Source organism: Protopterus annectens, chromosome 16.part0 (assembly GCF_019279795.1).
Source record: "Protopterus annectens isolate FY-2018-M chromosome 16.part0, PAN1.0, whole genome shotgun sequence".
Lineage (NCBI taxonomy): Eukaryota > Metazoa > Chordata > Ceratodontiformes > Protopteridae > Protopterus > Protopterus annectens.
Genome location: NC_056750.1, coordinates 516,551,394 through 516,575,252, shown reverse-complemented (window position 1 = coordinate 516,575,252; position 23,859 = coordinate 516,551,394). Strand labels below are relative to the sequence as shown.

Genomic DNA, 23,859 nt, shown 5'->3' with positions numbered 1-23,859 from the left:
TAAAAATACCAGGTTTTTGAGATAAAAATAAATAAATAAATAAATAAATAAATAAAAAGAGACCACAATAAATGATTTCAAAACTTTTCCCACCTTTAATGTGACCCATAAAGTACAGTTGTGTACCTACCATAAATGTAGATGTTGAGTGTATTCACTGTTGCAGTCATTACTCTTGGGTTATCCTGCTGGCAAGCTACCTGCAGTCTGCCAGAATTCCAAAGTCTAGGTCCGGCACCGGTTGCTGTCGCCTCTTCCCTGACGTCAGTGCACCAGGGGTATAAAAGATGCAGCCGACACCATTTTCTTTAGTTTTTCTTGTCCCAGATGTCAGGTGCCCCAAATAGGTAGGCTGAAAAATATACTAATAAGAAATGCATGCACAAAAATAACATTTCCTTCATCTACAAGCAAATACACCAAATAGGTTGCATAGGATAGAGAAGTGCAGATAAGTCCCAGCAAAGAGAAGGGGGATGGTGGGTGGGTAACCTGGACTGCAACAGTGAATACACTCGAACATCTACATTTATGGTAGGTACACAACTGTACTATGTTCATCCTGTTTCACTGTTGCAGTCATTACTCTTGGGTAGAATTCCAAAGCTGAGGATGGGTGGCTGGGCTAAATAGGATTAGGAGAGGCTATGAGGCCCTGCAGAACTGCAGTGGCGAAGCCTGCTCTGGACTTAGAGTAGAGAGGCAAGTGGTAGTGCTTTGTAAAGGTGTGCACTGAACTCCAAGTTGCCGCCTCTAAGATTTCTTTGGTTGGTACTCCATTGCGGAAGGCTGCTGAAGTGGCTGCTGCTCTGGTGGAATGAGGCCTAAAGCCCTTAGGCACTGATTTGCCATGTTGAAAATAGCAGAAACGGACACAATGGCCTATCCATTTGGAAATAGTCTGTTTTGAGATGGCCTTTCCTTGTGATCCTGCAGCATAGGACACTAAAAGTTGCTCAGTCTTTCTGAAAGCTTTAGTTCTGTCCAAGTAGAAGCTCAACTGCCTGTGTATGTCCAAAGAATGCAGAATTTTCTCACCCTTGTTCTATGGATTTGGGTAAAAGGTAGGCAAGTCAATGGTTTGGTTTAGAGCCACACTGGACACCACCTTAGGCATAAATGTAGGGTTTGTCCTCAGAGAAACCCTGTCTGGATGAAAAATGATGAAAGGTTCCACAGCCATGAGTGCTTGTAACTCCGAGACTCGCCTTGCAGAGATTATGGCTAGGAGCAGAGCTGTTTTCCAGGATAAGAAATTTATATCTGCTGTTGATGCAGGCTCGAAAGGGGGCAGTGTGAGTTTTTCCAAAACATAACTGAGGTCCCAGGCCGGAATTGGTGCTCTCCTTGGAGGCCTAATGTTTTTGGCCCCTCTGAGGTACTGCCTTATTAAAGGATGAGAAAAGAGATAGGTGGTTCCATATTGTAATGTGCAGAAATGGCAGAGGCATGAATCTTAATTGATGAGAAAGAAAGGCCTTTGTTCAGCATCTCAGTTAGGTATTGTAAAATATGAGGAATATTTGGTACAGACGTGTCAATGCCTTGTTCCTGGTTCCAAGCACAGAATCACTTAAATTTTTCTGTATAAGATTTTCTGGTACTGGGCCTCCAAGATAACATCCATAACAGCTTTTGAAAGAGGAGTGTTCTGAATGGCTATATAATCCGCCATGCTGCCAGATTTAAGGTCCTGAGTTGGCTGTGCAGGATCTGATTGTTTTGTTGGGTCAGCAAGTGAGAAGTTTGAGGCAATATCCATGCTGGACCTTGAGACAACCTCTTTAGGATTGGATACTAGTGCTGGCGGCCAGTCTGCTGCATTCAGAATCATTTTTGGCTTCTCTTGTCTGACCTTTAGGAGTACTCTGGGAAGGACAGGCAGTGGGGGAAAAGCATATACTGTTAGATTTTTCCAGCTGAATGATAGGGCGCCCACTTTCCATGCTTGCTTGTGGTAAATCCTTGTGCAAAATCTCTGCAATTGACAGTTGTGAGGGGAGGCAAATAGATCTATGTCTGGGCATCCCCATTTCCTTATTATCATGCTGAAGACTTGTGGATCCATGAGGTTTCTGCTTAGTTCGTCTGCCGGAGTATTTGTTTTTCCCGGCAGGAATTGTGCTTGCAGGTGAACTTGAAAAGCCAATGCTGTGTCCCATAAGGTCATTGCTTGTCTGCAGAGAGGGTAGGAATGTGTACCTCCCTGCCTGCAGAGAGGGTAGGAATGTGTACCTCCCTGCTTGTTTATGTACCACACGACCGTAGTGTTGTCTATCTTTATCAGTAACTGTCCTGGATGAAGCAGGTCCTTAAACTGTCAGGGCATTTTGAACAGCTAACATCTCTCTTTGATTGATGTGAAGATGCATCTGGTTTGCCGGCCATGTGCCCTGAATACACTTTCCTGCCATATGGGGCCCCCAGGCATAATCTGATGCATCCGTTGTCAGTGTCTGTCTGGCTGTGGGTAAACTGAATGGCAGACCCTTGTTGTGGTGACAGGCTTCTGCCCACCATCGAAACTCCTGTTGTAGGCAGGGAATGAGTGCAATTACTGTCTCCAGGCTGTGGCAATGCAGACTCCAAACACTTTTCAGATACCACTGTAGTTTCCTCATATGCAGTCTGGCATATGGAATTAGTAGAATGCAGGATGCCATGAAACCAAAGGCCTGCAGGATTTTTCTTGCAGATAAGTGGGTTTTTGTTGCCAATTTCTTGAAGTAACTAGTCAGTTGTTTTTGCCTGTCTGGTGTGAGATAAGCCATCTGGGCAGTTGTATTTAAGCTTGCACCCAGGAATATTATCTCGAGAGGGTACTAGTTTTGAATTCTTTTCGTTTACTGTGTACCCTAGGCAAATTAGTAATCTTTTTACAAACACCAGATGCTTTAGAAGAGTATCTTTGTTCTCTGCTTGAATTAGGCAGTCGTCCAAGTAGGGATATATTTGAATTCCTTTTTGTCTGCAAAACACGATTACTGGTGCCGGGCATTATGTAAAGACCCTGGGCGCAGTAGATAAGCCAAAGGGCAGTGCAGAGAATTGGTAATGCATTGAGCCAGCTATGAATCTGAGGTATCTTCTGCAAGACTGTCTGGGACATGCAGGTATGCCTCTTTTAGGTCCAAAGTTACGAGCCAAGCCCTCTTGCCCAGCATGGGCAGTAGCTGCTGTAGAGTCAACATCTTGAATTTTGGAACTTCCAGAAAAGTATTTAGTATAGACAGGTCCAGAATTGGTCTCCAGGTTTTGTCCTTCCTGGGTACTAGGAAAGGTCTGGAGTAAAATCATTGCCCCTGCTCTTGTTGTGGTACTTGCTGAATGGCTCTCATGCCCATGAGGGCTGTAATTTGTTTTTGTGCCTCTGCCCATTGATTGTGTGGCAGGTCTGGCATGCCTTTTGACCTTGGTAGAGAGTGTGAAAATGGAACCTGTAGCCTTGGGACACTATCTTCAGGACCCATTTGTCTTGGGTAACCATTTGCCAATTTGATGGAAAAAAGTGCTAGTTTCCCCCCTAAGGGGGAGGTCAAAAGAAAACTGCTTGGAACTGGTAGAGGAAAGTCATTGGGACTGTTTCCTGTAAGGCTGTGATTTGTCTTCTCTGCTTTTGGAGGTAGGAGCACCCCATTGTTTAGGCCTGTATGAGCCTTGGGGCTGGAGATCTGCCTCTGGGACGCCTGTACCTGCCTCTTTGTGGTCTGTCGGAGACTGGAAAGGACCATTTTTTAAAAGGTCAGTTCCTGCTAAACCTGGGTGGCTGTACCTGTAAGAAATCCTTGACCGTCTGCATGGATTTTGCTTTAACCTCCATTTTTTTCAACACCTCTTCTGCTTTAGTACCAAACAAAATATCATGCTGTAATGGTGCATCTAATAACTTTAACATGATCAGGCAGAGTCTGTTCCTTTAACCAAGCATGCCTTCTATTAACAGAACCTGTAATCGTGGCCCTGCAAGAGGCCTCCAGTGAATCATAACCACATTGCAAAGTATGCTTTCCCACTTGTTCCGTTGCATGCAATAAATCCTGCAATTCCTTGTTCTCTGAACAGTCAGTATTTGTCAACATTTTCTGTTTAAGTAGTGACATTAAATATTGTTGATATTTAAGCATATGAAATTGACAATTTAAAGCCCTTACAGCCAGGGTGGCAGAAGTGTAAACTTTTTTCCCCCCATCTGTCTAGAGCCCTAGAATCCCTGTCAGAGGGGACAGGGTTTTTTGAAGTGGAAGCTTTAACCACCTTGGGACCCTGAGATATAGTTTGCGGGTCAGCAGCGGGGTTTTTATATAGGAATTTATGAGAATCCGCGACCTGTCGTCTGGCTTAGCAGTTGCAGGGGGTAAAGAGTCAGGGGACAGACCGGACTCTGAAAATACATCATCGACAATGTCTAGAACAGGGGGAATAGCAAGGGGTCTGTGCTGAGGAAGAAACAGAAAGTCTCAGAGCCTTTTCTTAGATTCAGAATAATCTTGGCTCTCCCAGTGGAAATGCTCCCTCATGGTATGCAGTGTTTCCCCATGGAAATGCTCCCTCATAGTATGCAGTGTTTCCCCAAAAGAATAGTCCTCAGGAGGAGAGGCTGAAGGAATGGATTCTTCAGCATCAGAATCCTCATAGGGAAGCACGGAGTAATCCTGTTCAGAAGAGGAATCAGAGGAAATAGATACCTGATCAGAAGAATCATACTCTGTCTTTTGCCTAGGCCTCTTAGGAGGGGGATGGGAGCCCCTGATCAAAGTAATTAGGTCTTCGGCCATTTTGAGCATCTGTTTTTTAGGCATGGAAGTTAGAGTAGGAGAATGCTGTACGTGTTTCTTTGTCTTTAGAGCTGCTTTAGTCTTTGTCTTTGAAGCTGAAGATGGCTTAATATATTGTTGTGTAGGTCTGAAGACACCCTCAGAAGCCGATGCCTGCTCAGCGGCTCCGGACCCATCTGAGGGAGTGATTTCTGAGTGTCTAATACCTTGAGTTTCCAGAGGCCCAGTCGGCTCCACATGGGAGTCGGTAGCGGCTTGTGGCTCTGAGGTAGTGGGAGCCAGGGGCTGCGAAAGCGTCTCACTGAGAACTGGCGACTGGCCTAGTAGAAGCTTTGTCGGTTTTGGACCTCGGATACCTATCCTTGTCCTTGCGTTTTTTGTAAACTCCAGTTGTCAGCTGTTCCGATGGCATTATATAATTAAATCTTCGGCCAAAGTAATGAAATGCAAAATCGAACCGACGCTTGATAGTGCGTTGGTTAAATCTATTACAAAACCAACAGCTAGCAATGTTGTGATCAGAGCCTAGGCAAGGAATACAGTAAGAGTGAAAATCCTTATGGAGGTATTTGCTTCCCACAAGAAATACAATTATTAACTTTTTCTGACATCGGTCTGGAGCAAGAAAAAAGTTTCCCCAATGGGGTACTTAGCATTAATGAAGACTTCGGTTCTGAAATTCGGATTTGAAAATCTCAGGAGTCGGCCGACCGGCACTTGCCAACTGCTTTTGCTTCGGGCACTGCGCGGCAAGACAGACTGAAGAAAATGGCGTCGGCTGCATCTTTTATACCCCTGGCGCACTGACGTCAGGGAAGAGGCGACAGCAACCGATGCCGGACCTAGACTTTGGAATTCTGACCGACTGCGGTTAGCCTGCCAGCAGGATAACCCAAGAGTAATGACTGCAACAGTGAAACACAAACGTCCTGTACAATTCAATTGAAAAACAAACAAATCTGTTAGGGGAAAAATATAAAAAATAAACGTACAATACACTGGTTGCACAAGTGTACACAACCTTAAACTAATACTTTGTTGAAGTACCTTTTGATTTAATTACAGCATTCAGTCTTCTTGGGTAGGAGTCCATCAGCATGATACATTTTGACTTGGCAAAATTTACCCTCTCTTCCTTACAAGAGAACTCCAAATCTGTCAGATTGCAAGGGTATGTTTTGTGCACAGCCCTCTTCAGCTCACCCCCACAGATTTTTTTTTGGATTTAGGTATGGGCTCTAGCTGGGCCATTCCAAAACTAATTTTCTTCTGGTGAAGCCATTCTTTTGTTGATCTGGATGTATGCTTGGGGTCACTGTCATGCTGAAATGTGAAAGTCCTCTTCATCTTCAGCTTCCTAACAGATACCTGAAGGTTTTGGGCCAAACATGACTGGTACTTGGAACAGTCCATAATTCTCCCCACCTTGACTAAAGCCCCAGTTCCAGCTGAAGAAAAGCAACCCCAAAGCATGATACTACCACCACCATGCTTCACTGTGGGGATGGTGTTCTTTTGGTGATGCAAACTTTTGTTTTTGCGCCAAAAAGTTCAACCTTGGTCTCAGACCATAACACATTTTCCCCACATGCTTTTGGGAGACTATGTATTGTTTCGCAAATTTTAGCCCGGGCCTGGATGTTTTTCTGTGTAAGAAAAGGCTTCTGTCTTGCAACCCTACCCCATAGTCCAGATATATGGAGAATACGGGAGATTGTTGTCACATGTAGTACACAACCAGTACTTGCCAGAAATTCCTGCAGCTCCTTCAGTGTTGCTGTAGTTTTCTTGGCAGCCTCCCTGATCAGTTTTCGTCTCGTCTTCATCAATTTTGGAGGGACATCCAGTTCTTTGCAACGTCACTGTTGCCCCATATCTTCTCCACTTTTTGATGACTGCCTTCACTGTGTTCCATGGTATATCTAATGCTGTGGAAATTTTTTTGTACCCTTCTCCTGACTGGTACCTTTCAACAATGAGATCCCTTTGATGTTTTGTAAGCTCTCTGCGAACTATGGCTTTTGTTGTAGCAGGCAACTAAGTAAAAGTTAGGAAAATCCTGCTAGGACAGCTGAACTTTATTTAGGGATAATCAGTCTCTAAATGATGGCAGGTGTGTACCCAAGACAACTGAATGCTGAAGTTAAATCAAAAGGTGCTTCAAAAAAGCATTAGTTTAAAGGTGGGCACACTTGTGCAACCAGCATAATGTACATTTTTTTATTTTTTATATTTTCCCCTAACAGATATGTTTTTCAATTGTACAGGTTATAGGTCACATTAAAGGTGGGAAAAAGTTTTGAAATGATTTATTGTGGTCTCATTTTTTAAAATCACAAAAACCTGGCATTTTAACAAGGTTATGTAAACTTTTTTATATCCAGTGTATGTCATGTCCTATATGAATTACTGCTCTAATCTACCCTTATTTCAGACAGAAATGGTTTCAGATTGTTCTGAAAACAAAATGCTTTTGCTTAACTACAAAAAAATGACACTTCTATACATGTATGTTACACAGTCAGGAGTTTTCACCCCTTTCAACAAAATGAAAGTCAAGAGTTTCACCTGTGAAATGTGTAGCACTTTACCATAGCAAGTGTGATTCATAGGTTTTTATTTTAGAGAAAAGGGAAACAATCAACCTTTTAGCAATGCTTTTGGTCTAGTGTTCTGGTTCTTTGCTGCAACCACTTAACTGTTTTACTTATGCAAACACCCTGCAACAAATCCTTTACAATCCAAACCTCCTCCTAGACCACTGATGAATGAACATTACGCGGGAGGTCCCTCAAACACCCCATTTTTTCTCTATCAAAATTAAAGCAAACTAGATTAAACATGAGAACAAAAAACAACCTGCCAAAAAGAGAACACCCACTGAAACGTCTCCAAAGAACTGTAGACAAATAATGTAAAATAAAACAGAGACGCAGACAGCTGTAAAATCCAGGATAGGCCTTTACTGAGTGCAAAACACTCAGTAAAGGCCTACCCTGGATTTTACAGCTGTCTGCGTCTCTGTTTTATTTTAGATTAAACATGAAACAGAGACACACATTCCTTTGTATCATGCTTTGAACTATGCTCATGTATGTATATGTATGGTCTAGTCACTTAGACCTGGCCTGAAATGTCAACACCCTTAAATGTAATCTCACCAAACCAAAATCACAGTTTCTGCGCAATTAACATGTACAAGAAAAATAAATATTGCAATGATGTACCTAGTGGTCTACTCTCAAGAGTGCCATACAATGCCATGCCTTCAAAGTCGTCGTCCCAGAGATTTATTAACTTTAACACCATTTAATTCCCTTGCCCAAAGGGAAGGACGGCAATCTATTCTGCAGCATTTCCTGGAAAGCTCCATAATGCAATTATGGCAAACAAAAAGTACAGTTTTGTACCTACCATAAATGTAGATGTTAGAGTGTTCACCCTGCTGCAGTCATCACACTTGGGTTATCCTGTCATTAGGCGGTCCCGCAGTCGGCCCGAATTCCAAAGTCCTGGTCCGGCGTCGGTTGCTGTTGCTTCTTCCCTGACATCAGTGCGCCAGGAGTATAAAAGAGGCATCAGACGCCATTTTCTTCAGTTTTTCTTGCCCCAGATGTCAGGTGCCCCCCAATAGGAGGTCACTACATAGTACCAATAATAAAAGTGAAGCACAAACAAAACCATACCTCCAGCTATAAGCAAATACACCACAAAGGTGGTATCAGATATGAAGGCACAGAAAGGTTTCAGTTAGATCAGAAGGGATGGAGGGAGGGTAACCTGGACTGCAGCAGGGTGAACACTCGAACATCTACATTTATGGTAGGTACAAAACTGTACTATGTTCGTGTTACCCTGCTGCAGTCATCACACTTGGGTTGAATCCCAAAGCTAAGGATGGGAGGTGGAATCAAACAGGGTTAGAAGAGGCTAGTAGGCCCTGCAAAACTGCAGTGGCGAAGCCAGCTCTAGTCTTAGTAAGTGATAGTGTTTGGTGAAGGTGTGTACTGAACTCCAAGTTGCAGCTTCCAGAATATCCTTGGTTGGCACCACCCTGAGGAAGGCTGTAGATGTAGCTGCTGCCCTGGTGGAGTGGGGCCTTATGCTAGCAGGAACTGGTTTTCCATGATGGGTGTAGCAAAAACATATGCAATGTCCTATCCATTTTGAAATGGTCTGTTTTGAGATAGCCTTTCCTTGTAATGCTGTAGCATAGGATACAAAGAGCTGGTCAGATTTTGCCTTTCCTTGTAATGCTGTAGCATAGGATACAAAGAGCTGGTCAGATTTTCTGAAAGCCTTAGTTTTATCCAAGTAGTAACGTAGTTGCCTGTGAATGTCCAAGGAGTGCAGGAGTCTTTCTCCTTTGTTCTGTGGATTTGGAAAAAAGGTGGGTAAATGGTTTGATTTAGAGCCACACTGGATACCAACTTTGGCATAAAGGAGGGGTTAGTTCATAGAGAGACTCTGTCTTGATGAAAAATGAGGAAAGGCTCCACTGCCATTAGTGCCTGTAGCTCTGAGACTCTTCTGGCTGAAGTAATTGCTAGCAGCAGGGCAGTTTTCCATGATATAAACTTTAAATCAGCTGAGAAAGCCGGCTCAAAAGGTGGTAGCGTAAACTTTTCCAGAACAAAGTTGAGGTCCCAAGTTGGCGTGGGTGCTCTCCTGGGAGGCCTTATATTTTTGGCCCCTCTGAGGTACTGCCTTAGAAGTGGATGTGAAAATAAGGGAGGATCCGTGTTGTAGTGAGCTGAAATAGCGGAGGCGTGGATTTTAATAGATGAAAAGGAAAGACCTTTGTGTAACATCTCAGTTAAATATTGTAGAATCTGAGGTATGTCCGGCTCAAGAGGATTTTGGCCTTTAGCTTGGTTCCAGGTGCAAAATCTTTTCCATTTGTCTGCAGTAGGCTTTCCTGGTGCTGGGCCTCCTGGCCTCCAGAATGGCATCCATAACAGCTTGTGATAGAGGAGCTGGCTGGTTGTTTAGATGATTTGCCATGCAGTCAGATTTAAGGTCTTGAGCTGGCTGTGTAGAATTTGGCTGTCTTGCTGTGTGAGCAGACGAGGAATTTGTGGTAAAATCCATGGTGGGCCGTGGGCCATGTTCCTTAGTAGTGGGTACCAGTGCTGGTGTGGCCAGTCTGGGGCAATGAGTATCATTTGTGATCCCTCCATTCTGACTTTCAGTAGCACCTTTGTTAGAAGGGGCAGTGGAGGAAAGGCATATACTGTCAACATTTTCCAACTGAATGAGAGTGCGTCCACTTTACAAATTTGATGCTGGAATGTCCTTGTGCAAAATTTTGGTAGCGGATAGTTTTGGGGGTTGGCAAACAGGTCTATGTGTGGGCGGCCCCATTTTTGAGATATCATTGCAAATACTTGTGGATCCAGTTTCCACTCGTGGGGATCCATGATGTTTCTGCTTTGGTCGTCTGCCAATGTGTTCTTTTTTTCCTGGCAGGAATTGTGCTTGTAATTGAACTTGGTAAGTCAGTGCTGTGTTCCACAGGGTTACTGCTTGCCTGCACAGAGGGTAGGAGTGTGTACCCCCTTGCTTGTTTATGTACCACATTACTGTGGTATTGTCTGTCCTTATTATAAGTTGTCCCGGATGTAAGAGGTCCTTGAAAGCTGTCACAGCATTCTGTATAGCTAGCATTTCTTTTTGATTGATGTGCAGATATCTTTGATCTGTAATCCATTTGCCTTGAACGCACTGTCCTGCCATGTGTGCTCCCCAGGCATAGTCCGATGCATCTGTTGTCATAGTTTGCCTGGCTGGGGGGGTAAGGTGAAAGGCTGACCCTTGTTGAGGTGACATGCCTGTGACCACCATAGAAACTCCTGTTGAAGGCAGGGAATGAGAGGTATCATTGTTTCCAAGCTGTGGCTGTGTTGAGTCCATACGCTTTTCAGGTACCATTGTAATTTCTTCATATGCAGTTTTGCAAATGGTATTCGTAGTATGCAAGATGCCATGAATCCCAAGGCCTGCAGAATTTTTCTTGCAGGGTGTTGGGTCTTTGTTGCCATTACTTTGAAGTATTGAGTTAGTTGTAGTTGCTTGTCTGGCGTGAGATAAGCCATCTGGGCCGCTGTATTCAAGCTGGCACCCAGGAATGTCATGTTTTTTGAGGGCACTAGTTTTGATTTCTTTTCGTTTACTGTGTACCCTAGGCAACTTAGAAAGTGTTTGACAAATGCCAGATGTTGTAAGAGAATGTCCTTGCTTTCTGCTTGGATGAGGCAGTCGTCCAGGTATGGGTATAGGTATGGGTATATCTGAATTCCTCTTTGTCTACAGTATGCAATTACTGGTGCCAGGCATTTTGTGAAGACCCTGGGCGCAGTAGATAAGCCAAAGGGCAGTGCAGAGAATTGGTAATGGGTTGAACCTACAATGAAACGGAGGTATCTTCTGCAATTTTGTCTGATAAGGACATGCAGGTATGCCTCCTTGAGGTCCAACGTTACTAGCCAAGCCTTCTTGCCCAACATGGGAAGAAGATGCTGTAGTGTTAGCATCTTGAATTTGGGTACTTGCAAGTAGGTGTTTAGAATTGAAAGGTCCAGAATGGGTCTCCATGCATTGTCCTTTCTGGGGACTAAAAAGAGCCTTGAGTAAAATCCTTGGCCTTGCTCCTGTGTAGGCACCAGTTGAATGGCTCTCATGTCCATGAGAGCTGCAATTTGTTTTTGTGCCTCTGCCCATTGATTTTGTGGCAGGTTTGGCATTCCTTTTATCCTTGGCAAGGTGTGAAAAAGGAATCTGTATCCTTGTGAGATAATGTCTAGGACCCACTTGTCCTTTGTGATGATGTGCCAGTTGTCTGCAAAAAAATGCTAATTTTCCTCCCAAGGGAGCTGCCAAGAGAGTTTTGCTTGGCAGTTTGAGGGTTAAGTCATTGTGTTTGTCTTCTAGTAGTTTGGGGCCCGTCTTCTCCTCTCTTCTGTGTTGCAATGCCCCACTGGTGAGGTTTGTAAGGAATTTGTGCTTGACCTCTGCCCCTTGGGCATCTGTATTTACCCCTCTGCGGCCTGTCAGAAGCTGGAAAGGACCAATTTTTTGTTGGCCAATTTCTGCTGAAACGAGGGGGTTGTACCTGTAAGAAATCCTTGACCGTCTGGATAGACTTTGCCTCATCCTCCATTTTCTTTAAAACCTCTTCTGCTTTGACCCCAAATAAGACATCCTGCTGTAAAGGTGCATCTAGTAATTTTGCTTTAACATGATCAGGCAGAGTTTGTTCCTTTAACCAAGCATGCCTGCGTATGACAGACCCAGTAACAGCTGCTCTACAAGAAGCTTCCAAGGAATCAAATCCACATTGTAAAGTATGTTTGCCCACCTGTTCAGCTGCATGCAACAGATCCTGCATTTCCTTGAATTCAGACTGTTGAGTGTGTGTGCTCATCTTCTGTTTTAATTGAGACATTAGGAACTGCTGATATTTCAGCATGTGAAATCGACAATTTAATGCTCTCATAGCTAGAGTAGCTGAGGTGTAAACCTTCTTCACCCACCTATCTAGTGCTCTAGAGTCCCTTTCAGAGGGCACAGGAGTTTTAGCCATAGAAGCCTTAGCCCCTTTGGGACCCTGGGAGATTGTTTCTGGGTCAGCAACAGGGCTTTTGTAAAGGAATTTGTGTGAGTCAGGCACTTTATAATATCTGTCTGGTTTGGCTGGAGCAGGAGGCAGAAAATCTTGATTTAGACTAGATTCTAAAAACATCATCCACAATGTCTAAAACTGGAGGGATAGCAAGAGGTCTGTGCTGGGGAAGTAAAAGAAACTCTCTGAGCCTTTTCTTTGAGTCAGAGTAGTCCTGACCTTCCCAGTGGAAATGTTCCCTCATGGTATGTAAGGTTTCCCCAAAGGAATAGTCTTCATGGGGAGATGCTGAGGGAATGGAGTCTTCAGCATCAGAATCTTCATAAGGGGGAAGGAGTAATCCTGTTCCTCAGAGGAGTCTGAGGAAATAGAAACTTTATCAGAGGAAGCATAATCCTCCTCTCGTCTTGGCCTTTTGTCTAGGGGGGGGGGGTTGGGAGCCCCTGATCAGAGTAATCAAATCTTCAGCCATCTTAAGCATCTGTTTCTTAGGCATGGGGCCTTGAACTGGAGACTGATATACAGTCTTTTTAGATTTTAAAGGAGTCTTAAGCTATGCATACGATTTTATGGTGAGAGTAGTCGGTCTAAAGACACCTTCTGGAACCGAAGGTGCTTCCACAGCACCTGCTTCTCCTTCTGCAATGTTGTCGGTAGGGCCTAAAGAAAATGGCTGCGTCGGCCTAGTACTCTGATTGAGAATCCGAAGTGGTCTGGGGTTCCAATTCTGTGGTCGTCAGGGGCTGCGTAGGTGCCTCACTGAAAACCGGAGAACCGGCGACAGGCCCAGCCGAGGCCTCAGAGTCTGGCTTGGATCTAGGCTGCTTGTCCTTATCTTTGCGTTTTTTATGCACGCCAGTAGTCGGTTGCTCCGACGGCATAGTACAATTAAATTTCCTACCGTAGTGTCGAGCGAAATCAAAGCGTTGCTTTATAGTTCGCTTATTGAACCTAGCACAAAACCGACAACCAGTGATGTTGTGGTCTGGGCCTAGGGAAGGTATACAATAAGAATGAAAGTCCTTATGAGGTATTTGCTTCCCACAAGAAATGCAATTGTTAACTTTTTCTGACATCGGAATGAGGCAAGAAAAGGTTCCCCAACTGGGTACTTAGCTTTTGAAGACTTCGGACTGAAATTCGATTCGAAAATCTCAGGTGTCAGCCGACCGGCACTTGCAAACTGCTTCTGCTTCAGGCACCGCGCAGCAAGAAAGACTGAAGAAAATGGCGTTGGATGCCTCTTTTATACCCCTGGCGCACTGACGTCAGGGAAGAAGCGACAGCAACCGACGCCGGACCAGGACTTTGGAATTCGGGCCGACTGCGGGACCGCCTGACGACAGGATAACCCCAAGTGTGATGACTGCAGCAGGGTAACATGATGAACATCACCAACAGCATGAGCTAGTTAGGACAAAATGTAGTAGTACTCAAATTCTATAACAAGGCAAATCACAGCACACAAGGACTACAAGCCACAAAGCAGTAAGAGTCTACTAAAGAAACAGACTTGCTAAACCATTGCATGAGGAATTAGAAAAGAAAGCTACCATGCAAGCCATCTGGAAATTAAAACCTGCAATACCAGTCAACAACAAAGGGAAAGGGATAACAGAGCCCACCATTATCTACAGGCCTTTTTGTAAGCCACTTGAGTGTAACAAAACACACAATTCACACCAAATGCAAAACTGGTAATCACCTGTAAGTTTGTTGGGTCTTTGTAGCTCTCATCAGAAGCTATCTGTAGTTTTTCTTGTATCCATTTTTCCAATTCATCTGCATCTCGCTGGAAAAACTGGAACCTATATGAATCTTCTAACTTCTGTCGCCTCAGTGTGGACAGCTCTTTGAAACGATGATAACGGTCCAGGACTTGCTGACGTCTTTCCTGGATGTCTTCTGCTGTTTCCAGCACTTTCACTCCACTGGAATCCATCTTTTGCACCTACAAAGAAAAAGTGGGGTCTGATTAAAACTGGAAGAGAGCACGAACCGTTTTAAATTTTACCTCTAGTTGCAGTTCAAACCTAAAAATACTCTAAAACTGAACCCAGGAGCAGATGCAAAGTTCAAACAATACTACAGTGGGCATAGCATACAAATACACTTCATTTTCAAAAAACAGCAAAACCCTATCAGCATTTTAAGTGTATGGAATGGATAGAGGGACACAAATTAAAACTGCCTGCAAAGAACAAATTATGAAGCCCAATCAAAAGCTACACAAACTGACCATTAAGCTGCTTGCCAATACAGCAGATCAGTCCCTGCTAAGAGTCTAAACTAGAGGGATGTACTCAGATTCATAGGGGTTTACTAGGCTAACGACCACAAGAGCCTTTTTAAGCCTAGCCATGCATCCCAAATCTCTGACAAAGATGGGCCTGGGAGATGAATCATTTACAGGTTACCTCTGTCCACTAGAGACATAGGTGCCAAACCAGAGATTAATTTCCTGTCTCCCATCCAATTGTCCAAGTTGCACCTGAATTGGGTTAGGGAGGAGCCTGTTCCACAGGTAGGGTAATCTCTGGGATGCATACCAAGCTCTCCAGCAGGTCCTATTTATATCAAAGGCAAGGTTTTAAGTCTTTAGAATGGGTAATTCTGTTGGTGTTTGTTTAATTTTGGTGGTGTTTGTTTTGTAGATATGCAGGAGGTCCATCAGAGTGGGGTCTGAATGCCCTGTATGCCAGGCATAGATCTCCCTTCAAAAGCTTATAGGAGACAAAATACAGACATAGGGCCTTGAGGTAGTCTTCATAGGACACATTACTTGTGCCCTGTATTCTTTTAGTGAGGAACCTCTGTGGACGTTCCAGTTGTTGGATATGCCTGGTTAGGTACATACCAAAGGGGGCACTGTACTCAATAATAGGTCTGATGAATGCCGAATACACCGGAACAATGACTTCTTTAGACTTAGATGCCATACCATTGTTTATAAACTGCGCAACACAGAATTGATTTCCTCACCACTGTTTAATGCATGATGATCAAACGCTAGATTACTATGTGCGTGTCCCTAAGTCCTTGACTACTCTAAGGGGTATGTTGTCAATATGATAGTTACTAGTGATAGATAACTTCTCAAAGGATACAAGTATGCATTTCTTGGTATTTAGTTTTAGTCCATGGCTCTGACGCCAGTTGTTTGTCTGCGTCAGCCCCTCCTGTGGAACATTTGCGTCTGAGATTCAATAACCGCTCCTAATTTGCAATCATCTTAAAAGAGCTCACACACAGCACCGTTTTTCCATCTACAGGATAAACCATAGTGCTAGTCAGTGGCAAGCTCTACCTCACAGTGCTAGGGTCTGGGTTAAAAAAAAGCAGACTTCCAATCATTGGGTGGAGTATGCATGTTCTCATCAAACATATGTCAACTGTGTGCAAGTGTACTGGTTTCCTTTCACTTCCATCAAACAAGATGGTTAACTGGTTGCACTAAACTTTCATCATTTGCAGTTGCTTCCAGACCTTGTGGCCTACACTGTGTCTAAATACGGTCTCTTGATCAATGAGCTTATCTAGTCAACAAAATGACAAAACAAAATTTAAATGGCTTTGACTCCACCCTTCATAAAAGTAGCTTTACTACCTATCTTCTGCCCTCTTGAATTCACCATTTCTCATTACAGAATGTCTTTCTAAGCAGGCAGTTGTCTCCCACTTTCCTGTGAAAGACTTAAAAGTTTTACGTAGAAATAACCAAAATGCCTGATCACTATGATGGAAAAAAGGTCACTCAAAACAAACTAGTGCAAAATATATAAACTGATTTTCAACTAAAACGGTGCCAATTCTTCCAATACTAGTTCAAAAGCTATGAACTAGGCAAGTATACATGAATGAAATGAGACTACAAGCATGTTTCCAAATGCAATCAAAAACACTCAAATTATTCAATGTTCAGGGGCCACACTAAAAACAGTATCCAGCTAGTAGCCCTGTGGAGCAGTGCATCACTATGCAAATGTTTCCAAGTTAGAAGGATGAGCTGGGGAAAAAAAAGACTAAGAAAACAGTACAGAGTTGTACACCAAAGCAGTCACTCTACATTACGCCAATGAAATGTAAATCTTTAAAATGGTCGTTATGCACTTTATTAAAAGAACCACTTTACATCCATGACTAGTGCTGCATAACTTGGCTCAGAAGTAAAAAATGAGCAGAACCAAGCTAGTCACACATCCGGCTAAGCAAGTTACATACCACTGAAACTGCTCCAATCACCTCTAGGATGGGTGAAAAGGACAGCTCTTTCTCCATTAACAACCATAGGATGGGTGAAAAGGACCGCTTTCTCCATTAACAACCATAATGGGAAAGGGAGCGAGAGCAAGTGGTAGGCATGTTGCAGTGATCACTATCCTATCACTACATGTGGAGAAGAAAGAAGCCACTAACAGATGGCGCAGCGGAACAAAACAGCACAAGGATCTAACAGCCAACATGACCTACATACCTGTCTTAGGGTGGGGGCAGGGATTCTGCTTGCCACAAGGATGTATGCTGGTCATGAATTGCCAGAGTGGGAATTTGAATTGGTCAGGAAAAGGCTGGGAGATTTTAAATTTCATGGTAGAGTGGGAGAAGGAGCTGATAGGGTAGCAAAACACAACCAATATAGTCAACTAATGCAAGAATGTACCAAAAGGTACAATTCTGAATGTGGTCCTAACCAACGCAGTAAAAGGTTAAGGATATCCAGTAGAAGACACCACCAGGTCACAATGGCCACTGTGTAGTTTACACTGTGTGGTGGTTTTGAAGGGGACAGTAGGAACAATAAGTGTGTGGGACTTTAGAAATGCAGACTGCGCTGATCCGATACGCTTCCTGTAGAATTACAATCCTTGCATCACTTTTAGAAATTATCTTCTAAGCTGTCAGACCTCCAAAATGGCTTAAAGGGGCTGCCATGCTTGCATTCTTTTTACAATACGGCCTTCCGTCTCCCCGAGCTAGTCTTTTACTGACAGAGTGAAGTGATGGAAAAGCACATACTATAATGTTTTCTCTCCAGTAAAACACAGTAAGAAGTGGAATTTCCCACTTTGTCTCTGCCAATTTTGTCTGTTTGCATTTAAATTTGATCTAGTCAGTCGTGCTCTCTGTTGCATCATTTACAATGCACTTAAAATACCAGGCTTGAAAAGGTAATGCTTTTGTACAGTCTCAGAGTTACAGATCCAAGCCACATTTCCTAGCATAGGGTATGAAAAGTTGTCTGATCATACACAAACTGCAGTCAGTAGCGGGGCTTATAACATTCTGACCCAGCTCAGAGCATCTGTGGCCATCACGACTAATTAAAGCCAGAGATGTAGAATTTCCTTCCCTCTTCATAATGCTTACATAAACATTAAAGATGGTATAACAGATACCAGAATGGGAGCATAAAAACAAAATGGTGTGTTGAAACTAAACAGAACTTTGGGTACAAAAAACAGACCCAAATTAAACTATGTTTTCTCTATGTGGCATCCCAGAGGCTGGATTAAAGGGAAGAAAATACATTTTGAGAAAAGAAAAACTGTGGACTGGACTTTTAAAATAGTCTAGATACAAAAAATAGAAACCCTCTAACACGAGGTGGGCACTTGCATCCTGTTTATCCACTACACTGCAAAAACTTCATACGTTTGTTTCAACCAAATCTGATCATGGGATTAACATTCTCAAACAAATAAATTACAAGCTTGCAAAATGAAGCAAGCCAATGAATACATACAAGTACAACTTGCTTATCACCAGCACAAAAAATTACAAAATGCAATACAAAGCATAGCATCACCATACCGTCTTCCAAAAACATTCACCCATTTCTCATGTTTAGGAAAACTTTGCCAATGCAAGCACCATGGACCCAGCTTCAAAATCCAATGTAGCATTGATTACTTCAAGACACTGGCACATTTGCAAGCATCTGATGCCAGCCTCAGATGCATCTGTAGATGTAGAATGAAAACCACAGACTTGCGACTCTGGGGAACAGATATCCACAAGCCCCTGATGAATTCATGGGATTCAGAGACTTTATGCACTCCGCCTACAGAAGTTTTCAGTTACTGTGGTATCCATCTTTTTAGGGGACTTGCATTCCCTACACAACTTTTATTATCTTTCCCTCAGTTTCAGGAGCTTCTGCCCACAGTCCCAAAGCAAAGTTTATGTTTCAAGAAGGTGCTTCAGGTTCAATTCCAAAGGCAAACAGCTTAGTCAGAAACTTTGTGAAGGTCCAAGTCAGAACAGACAAAAGTGAATCGTTTTGGTAGAATCTGTTACAAATGCACTTACTGATGAACCACTGGGCAAGACAATGGCCTCAAAGATATCCAAGCCAAAAGTCTAATCAGGAAAATAGAAGGACTGGTGTGGGTAGAATGGGAATAAGCAGCCAATGCCAGCTCACCCATCCATGGGGAGGCCCCTAAAGTGGGGAGAATGACAAGGGAACAATTACTGTGTTGGTAGAGCAACATGATGCAATGAAGCCAGGGAGACATGCACATGCCCTACGAAATTCTGTCCTATTACATGTTGGAGTTACAAAACATTTGACAGCATCCTCCGAGTAAGGGTGTGGTTTGTGACTGTACTAGATCACTACTGCAAAAAAGTCACCTCTGCCTGTTTAACTAAATTTATTAAAATGCTTGCCTTAATATAATTGTTTTGCACCCCACAGCTGACAGACGGCTGCCACTGATGCCTCTACTCATTTGGGTCTATAACACCAACTCCAGGAGGCTTACTCAAACCCATGTTCAAAGCCAGTGAGGAGAGCAAGATATCCTTTTGAAGTGTCATATTACTGTAGGTTTTTTGAGCTGCGTTATGCCCCACTATCCATTTCCACACAAGCTCAACTGTTAAACATGCTAGTTTATGATCTGCACCTCTGCAGCCACTTAGGCAATATCCTTCATTCTTCCCAACTAATGACAGTGCCTCCCTCTGCGTCTCCTGCCACTGCCACTATTTAGACATCAAGAGCACCCAGGTGAACACACCACCCCACGGGATGTGATGGCCATCCTTCCCCTCAGTGATTCTGACAGCGAAGCCATCAAATATGGATTACCTGGCCCATGGTCAAGGTCATGGTCATCCCTCCATGACAAGCACTGGCCAACATACTTTTTGCTTCTTCCCCAAAGTTTGCATTTATTCATAGGTTATGGGCATGTACACACACGCACCTTACAAAATACATCTAGGTACTAGTGCAGGACTTGTGGTCTTCACCGGGGAGAACTGCCATCTCTTCACACTAGTCTGATCTGTACAAGAGTAGTTCATCAAAGAAAGAAAAAAGTGTCTGTTCATTTACTGCATACTTCTCATGCCAAATCAACTGTGAGATTACGGCTTGGAGTAACTATGCCATTTTAAAACTTGCATCACTTAACACTGAATAAAGTTGATTTTTGAGAATTTGAGGCTGCACTTTAGTACTACTTAAAGGGCAAGAGTAAGCAACCATTATGAGCACACTGTACTGTCCTGCACGACATGCCAGGAAAACAAACTGTGCATGGGGAAGTAGCATACTTGCAATATTTGGATATGCATAGACATGTTAAATGTATAATACCATTATTTACATCAACCAAAAATGTGTTCCACTTACTCTAGCCGCTCCATACATCATTTCCTGCCACTGCTTTACTGGGATACTACTCCATACATCATTTCCTGCCACTGCTTTACTGGGATACTAACTGAATCTGGATACAGACAATAGCTTTTATCCTTGCACCTTCATTTGGACTTTTCAGCGATAAAATCCTGAAGCTGCATATTAAGCCATGTGTTTGGCAAAAAGCAGTATAAGTAAAGGTGAAGCTCCAGTAACCAAGCAGTCAGTACTCCAACATACCTCTTTACAAGTTCGCTAACAGGCTGACACAAGAAAGCATGATTTCCATAAATACTAATTTCCAAGTTTTACAGTGATGGTGATACTAAAGGAGGTTTGAGAAATCTCATTGAAGGAAATCAGTGACAAGTTTTACAGGTAATGAGTCAAGCACAAGAAAGGGTCACTTTTGTTATGAGCAGGTACCAGTTCATAGTCTTTACTACTTCAGGAAACACCTACTTAACATGGATGCATTATTTATCTGTGTATGTATAGTGTATGTCTAGAAAGACCCAATACTGGGTAGCTATCACAGAACCACTGGCATTTTTGGAAGGAATGTGGTAGTATTTTATACTACTAAACAGAGAATTTTTTTTTCCAATAAACATTTTTATTGAATAATCACATATTACATAGGCAATCTTGCATTTATATAAACGAAAAACAAACAATGACACCACTTTGGTTGCAAACATTATACATCACATACATCACTGATACAACTGTACTTGCAAACATTATAAATCATTTACAATCTATCCCGTCATTGTCAGTTAAGCATTATAGAGTTCATTCAAATCCTGCCTCATTTCTTCTATGCATATACTGTTCCACAACTCCCATTTTTCCTATGTAGTTTGTTTCGCCCCTTTTCTAAAGATCCCAATTCCAGTTGTTTTTTTTTTCTCTCTTACTATATTCACTACTTCAGTAAAGTTTGTCTAGATTTTGATTTCCATTTTCTGGTAATTGCTTTTTTTGGCAGCCACCAAAAAATAGATTTGGCAAGGCTTTACTATATCTAGGCAATTCCAATTCTGTATCATAGCTCAAAAAAAATCACCTTCCCACTCAAGCCAATCTGCTCACCCAGCATCTCCAATAGAGCAGTCGCAGGGGAATCCCTAAAGTCGGCCAGCACATTACACTCCCAAAAATATGTTTCCAGCCACCTCTTTGCCTGTCACATCTCCAACATTTGCTATCCACCGGAGGAAAAATTCTTTGGAGTCTACAGGAGGTATAAAAATACTCCTGTAAACATTTCCAGGAAAAGATCCTAAATCTTCTAAACTTTGTTGCACACTTGAGAGATATACATATCTCTCCTCATTGTCTCTGTCAACTGCTTATCCAATCTCTTCCCAGTCCTTTCTAAGCTCCTCTGACAGATTCTTCTAACTATCACACAATATCTTATATGCTCTACTAAATATTCACTTAACAGCAACTTCTGCTCTAGATTCTATTAAAACTCTACCAGTGCTAGTCTTTCATTTAGCATCCCCTATTTTCTTCTCTTTGCCTATACTCTGATACCAATCCCTGAAAGGGAAGGCAATCTAGTCTGCAGTCCAAATAAATTTTTGGCCTCTTCCCATTCTATTATCTTTCCCTTTCTAAATTATTTACTCCCAATACCTGGGTTCTGTTGCCAGTTTTCTCCAGTAAATTCCAACCTTCTCTTGCCGATTATCTGTATCCCTAACCAGTCATGCCTATCGACAAAAATCTCTTCTCCACTCTCGTACTGGTTTCATTCTTAGAATACTCCCTGCAATTTTATGAATATAATACTCTATCATTTTTGTTGTTCTCCATCCAAATTCCCCAATCTCTTATTTCTTGAGATTCCTCCTTGTATCATCATCATATATTTTTCTGCTTGTGCTATGTATAACAGCCTTAACTGTGTTGCTTTAAAATATCCCTCAAATTAAATCCTAGTCTGCCTTTTTCTACTGAAGAAACATCTTATCCTACTTGACCCTTGCTGTCTTCCCTTCCGAGATAAAATCCTTTAACTTTTTTTTAATTGCTATCCACAGCTTCTCATCTGGTTAATAAAAACATGCCTGACCTGTGTATAAGACTAAAGGGACTAAAAATATTTTAATTGCTTGTACCTTAGTATCCCTATAACAAGGCTTCCAGTTTCTCAGTTTTTGTATCAACTTCTGTTTAGTCTCTTCCCACATATCCTTAGCTGCCACAATAAATTTATATTCCAGATTCCTAAACACTTAATTTTATCATGCCTCCATAAATTTGGATATTGTTGGACCAATTTGCATGTGGGTACATAATTCACCGCCATTGCCTTTGTTTTAGCATCATTAATTTTGTATCCCGAGAAGATTTGAAACAGTCTTAAAAAATGTTCCACAACACTGTAATGTCACCCTTTCTGGTTTTGCCATGTATAAAACATCTGCAAACAGAGCCAGCTTTTCTCAACTACCATACTAGTTATATCCTTGAATTTCCGAAACCCTTATTTTCTTGGCCAATGGTTCTAAATATAATGCAAACAAAAGGGAAAGCAGACAACCCTGCCTGACTCCTCTACTCAAGCATAAGTAATCAGACAGGACCCCACCCACTTTAATTTTCACCTCTGATCCCTCATTTATACTAAATATCATACATAAAAACTAACTGTATCAGGGAAAGCAAATGCATCCATAGCTATGCTCATGAAGTCCCAGTCTACTCTTTCAAATGCTTTCTCCAGAATGACATGCACAATATGGTGGCATGCTGGCTGCTGCCAACATTGTGCCAGTTTGTCTAGTTTACATTATTTCTGGGTTAAAGCCATTTTATTCATCACTTTACATCTGCCTTTAACAACACTTTCAGTTTAACTGGCTAGTCACCGGTTGGCTTCACTTCTGGGACTCCTGCAATGTCTAACACAGCAGTTCCTTTGGAAGTAACTACACTTACCAGCAGTTGATTTTTTGATTACATCCTCTCTCCTGACTTAGTAACTTGACATTCACAGGACAGCAAAACTGGGAAGCCAGAAAGACCTTTGAAGCATCAGTAAGACCGATTTACTAGTGATAACAGAAATCAAAGCTTCTGTGCAACAGACAAACTGGTAAAATTACAGTCTGACGTTTGGGTTCCTGGATTCCTAACTGCTGGTCCTAGACTTGTTCTGCCTGGTTACCAATGTTCCTGACCACAGACAGTTATGTTTTATCCAGCCTAGTCAGCTTGCCTTGGTTCATTTTCTGTACTGCACTTCTGACAAGGTTACTGTCATTACTGACCACTATCCTTTTCACACACTCTAGGGGCTTACTTGCAAGTCCTTTGTTTGCATTTAACTATTGACACTTCTTGCAGCTGCATTTCTAGAATCTTTGCCAAGATAATCAATTTACTTTTGACTGCTGAAGCATGTTGAGACCGAGATTTAAATTTCACCTGTGCCACCTGGTACATTTATTTGGTGTCCTTGGTGACTTTAAACTCTTGTATGCTGCTATTAAATTTTGACCTTGACTGAAATATTATCAATTTTGGATTCTTCTGCTGTTTTATGACGGACTCAGAGAGTACTTCCTATTCCACCTTTGCTAAGCTACATTTAGCCACCCACTACACCTGGTATTTCAAAACAGAGGACCCCGGGTGTGGCTACATTCCTCCACTGTGGACTTACTATTGCCATTGCGCTACACCTGTTCCTGTTACAATCTGTTAAGTAATAGGGGTGTTACCACGATTCACCAGATGTATACTCGCCTCTTGAACACTTGTCTTTACTGCACTGGCTAAGAGTTATTAAC

At 42.5% G+C, this 23,859-nt stretch overlaps 1 protein-coding gene across 1 annotated transcript in view; it reads right to left on the bottom strand.

Annotated features, from left to right (window-relative positions):
- The window catches only part of SPTAN1 (spectrin alpha, non-erythrocytic 1), a gene marked incomplete in the record, with an annotated part of 2,849,969 nt that overhangs the window by 2,645,008 nt on the left and 181,102 nt on the right, over positions 1–23,859 (bottom strand). Inside the window, 1 exon segment of the mRNA XM_044058813.1 lies at positions 14,102–14,347. Coding sequence (XP_043914748.1) covers positions 14,102–14,338 — 237 coding nt within the window.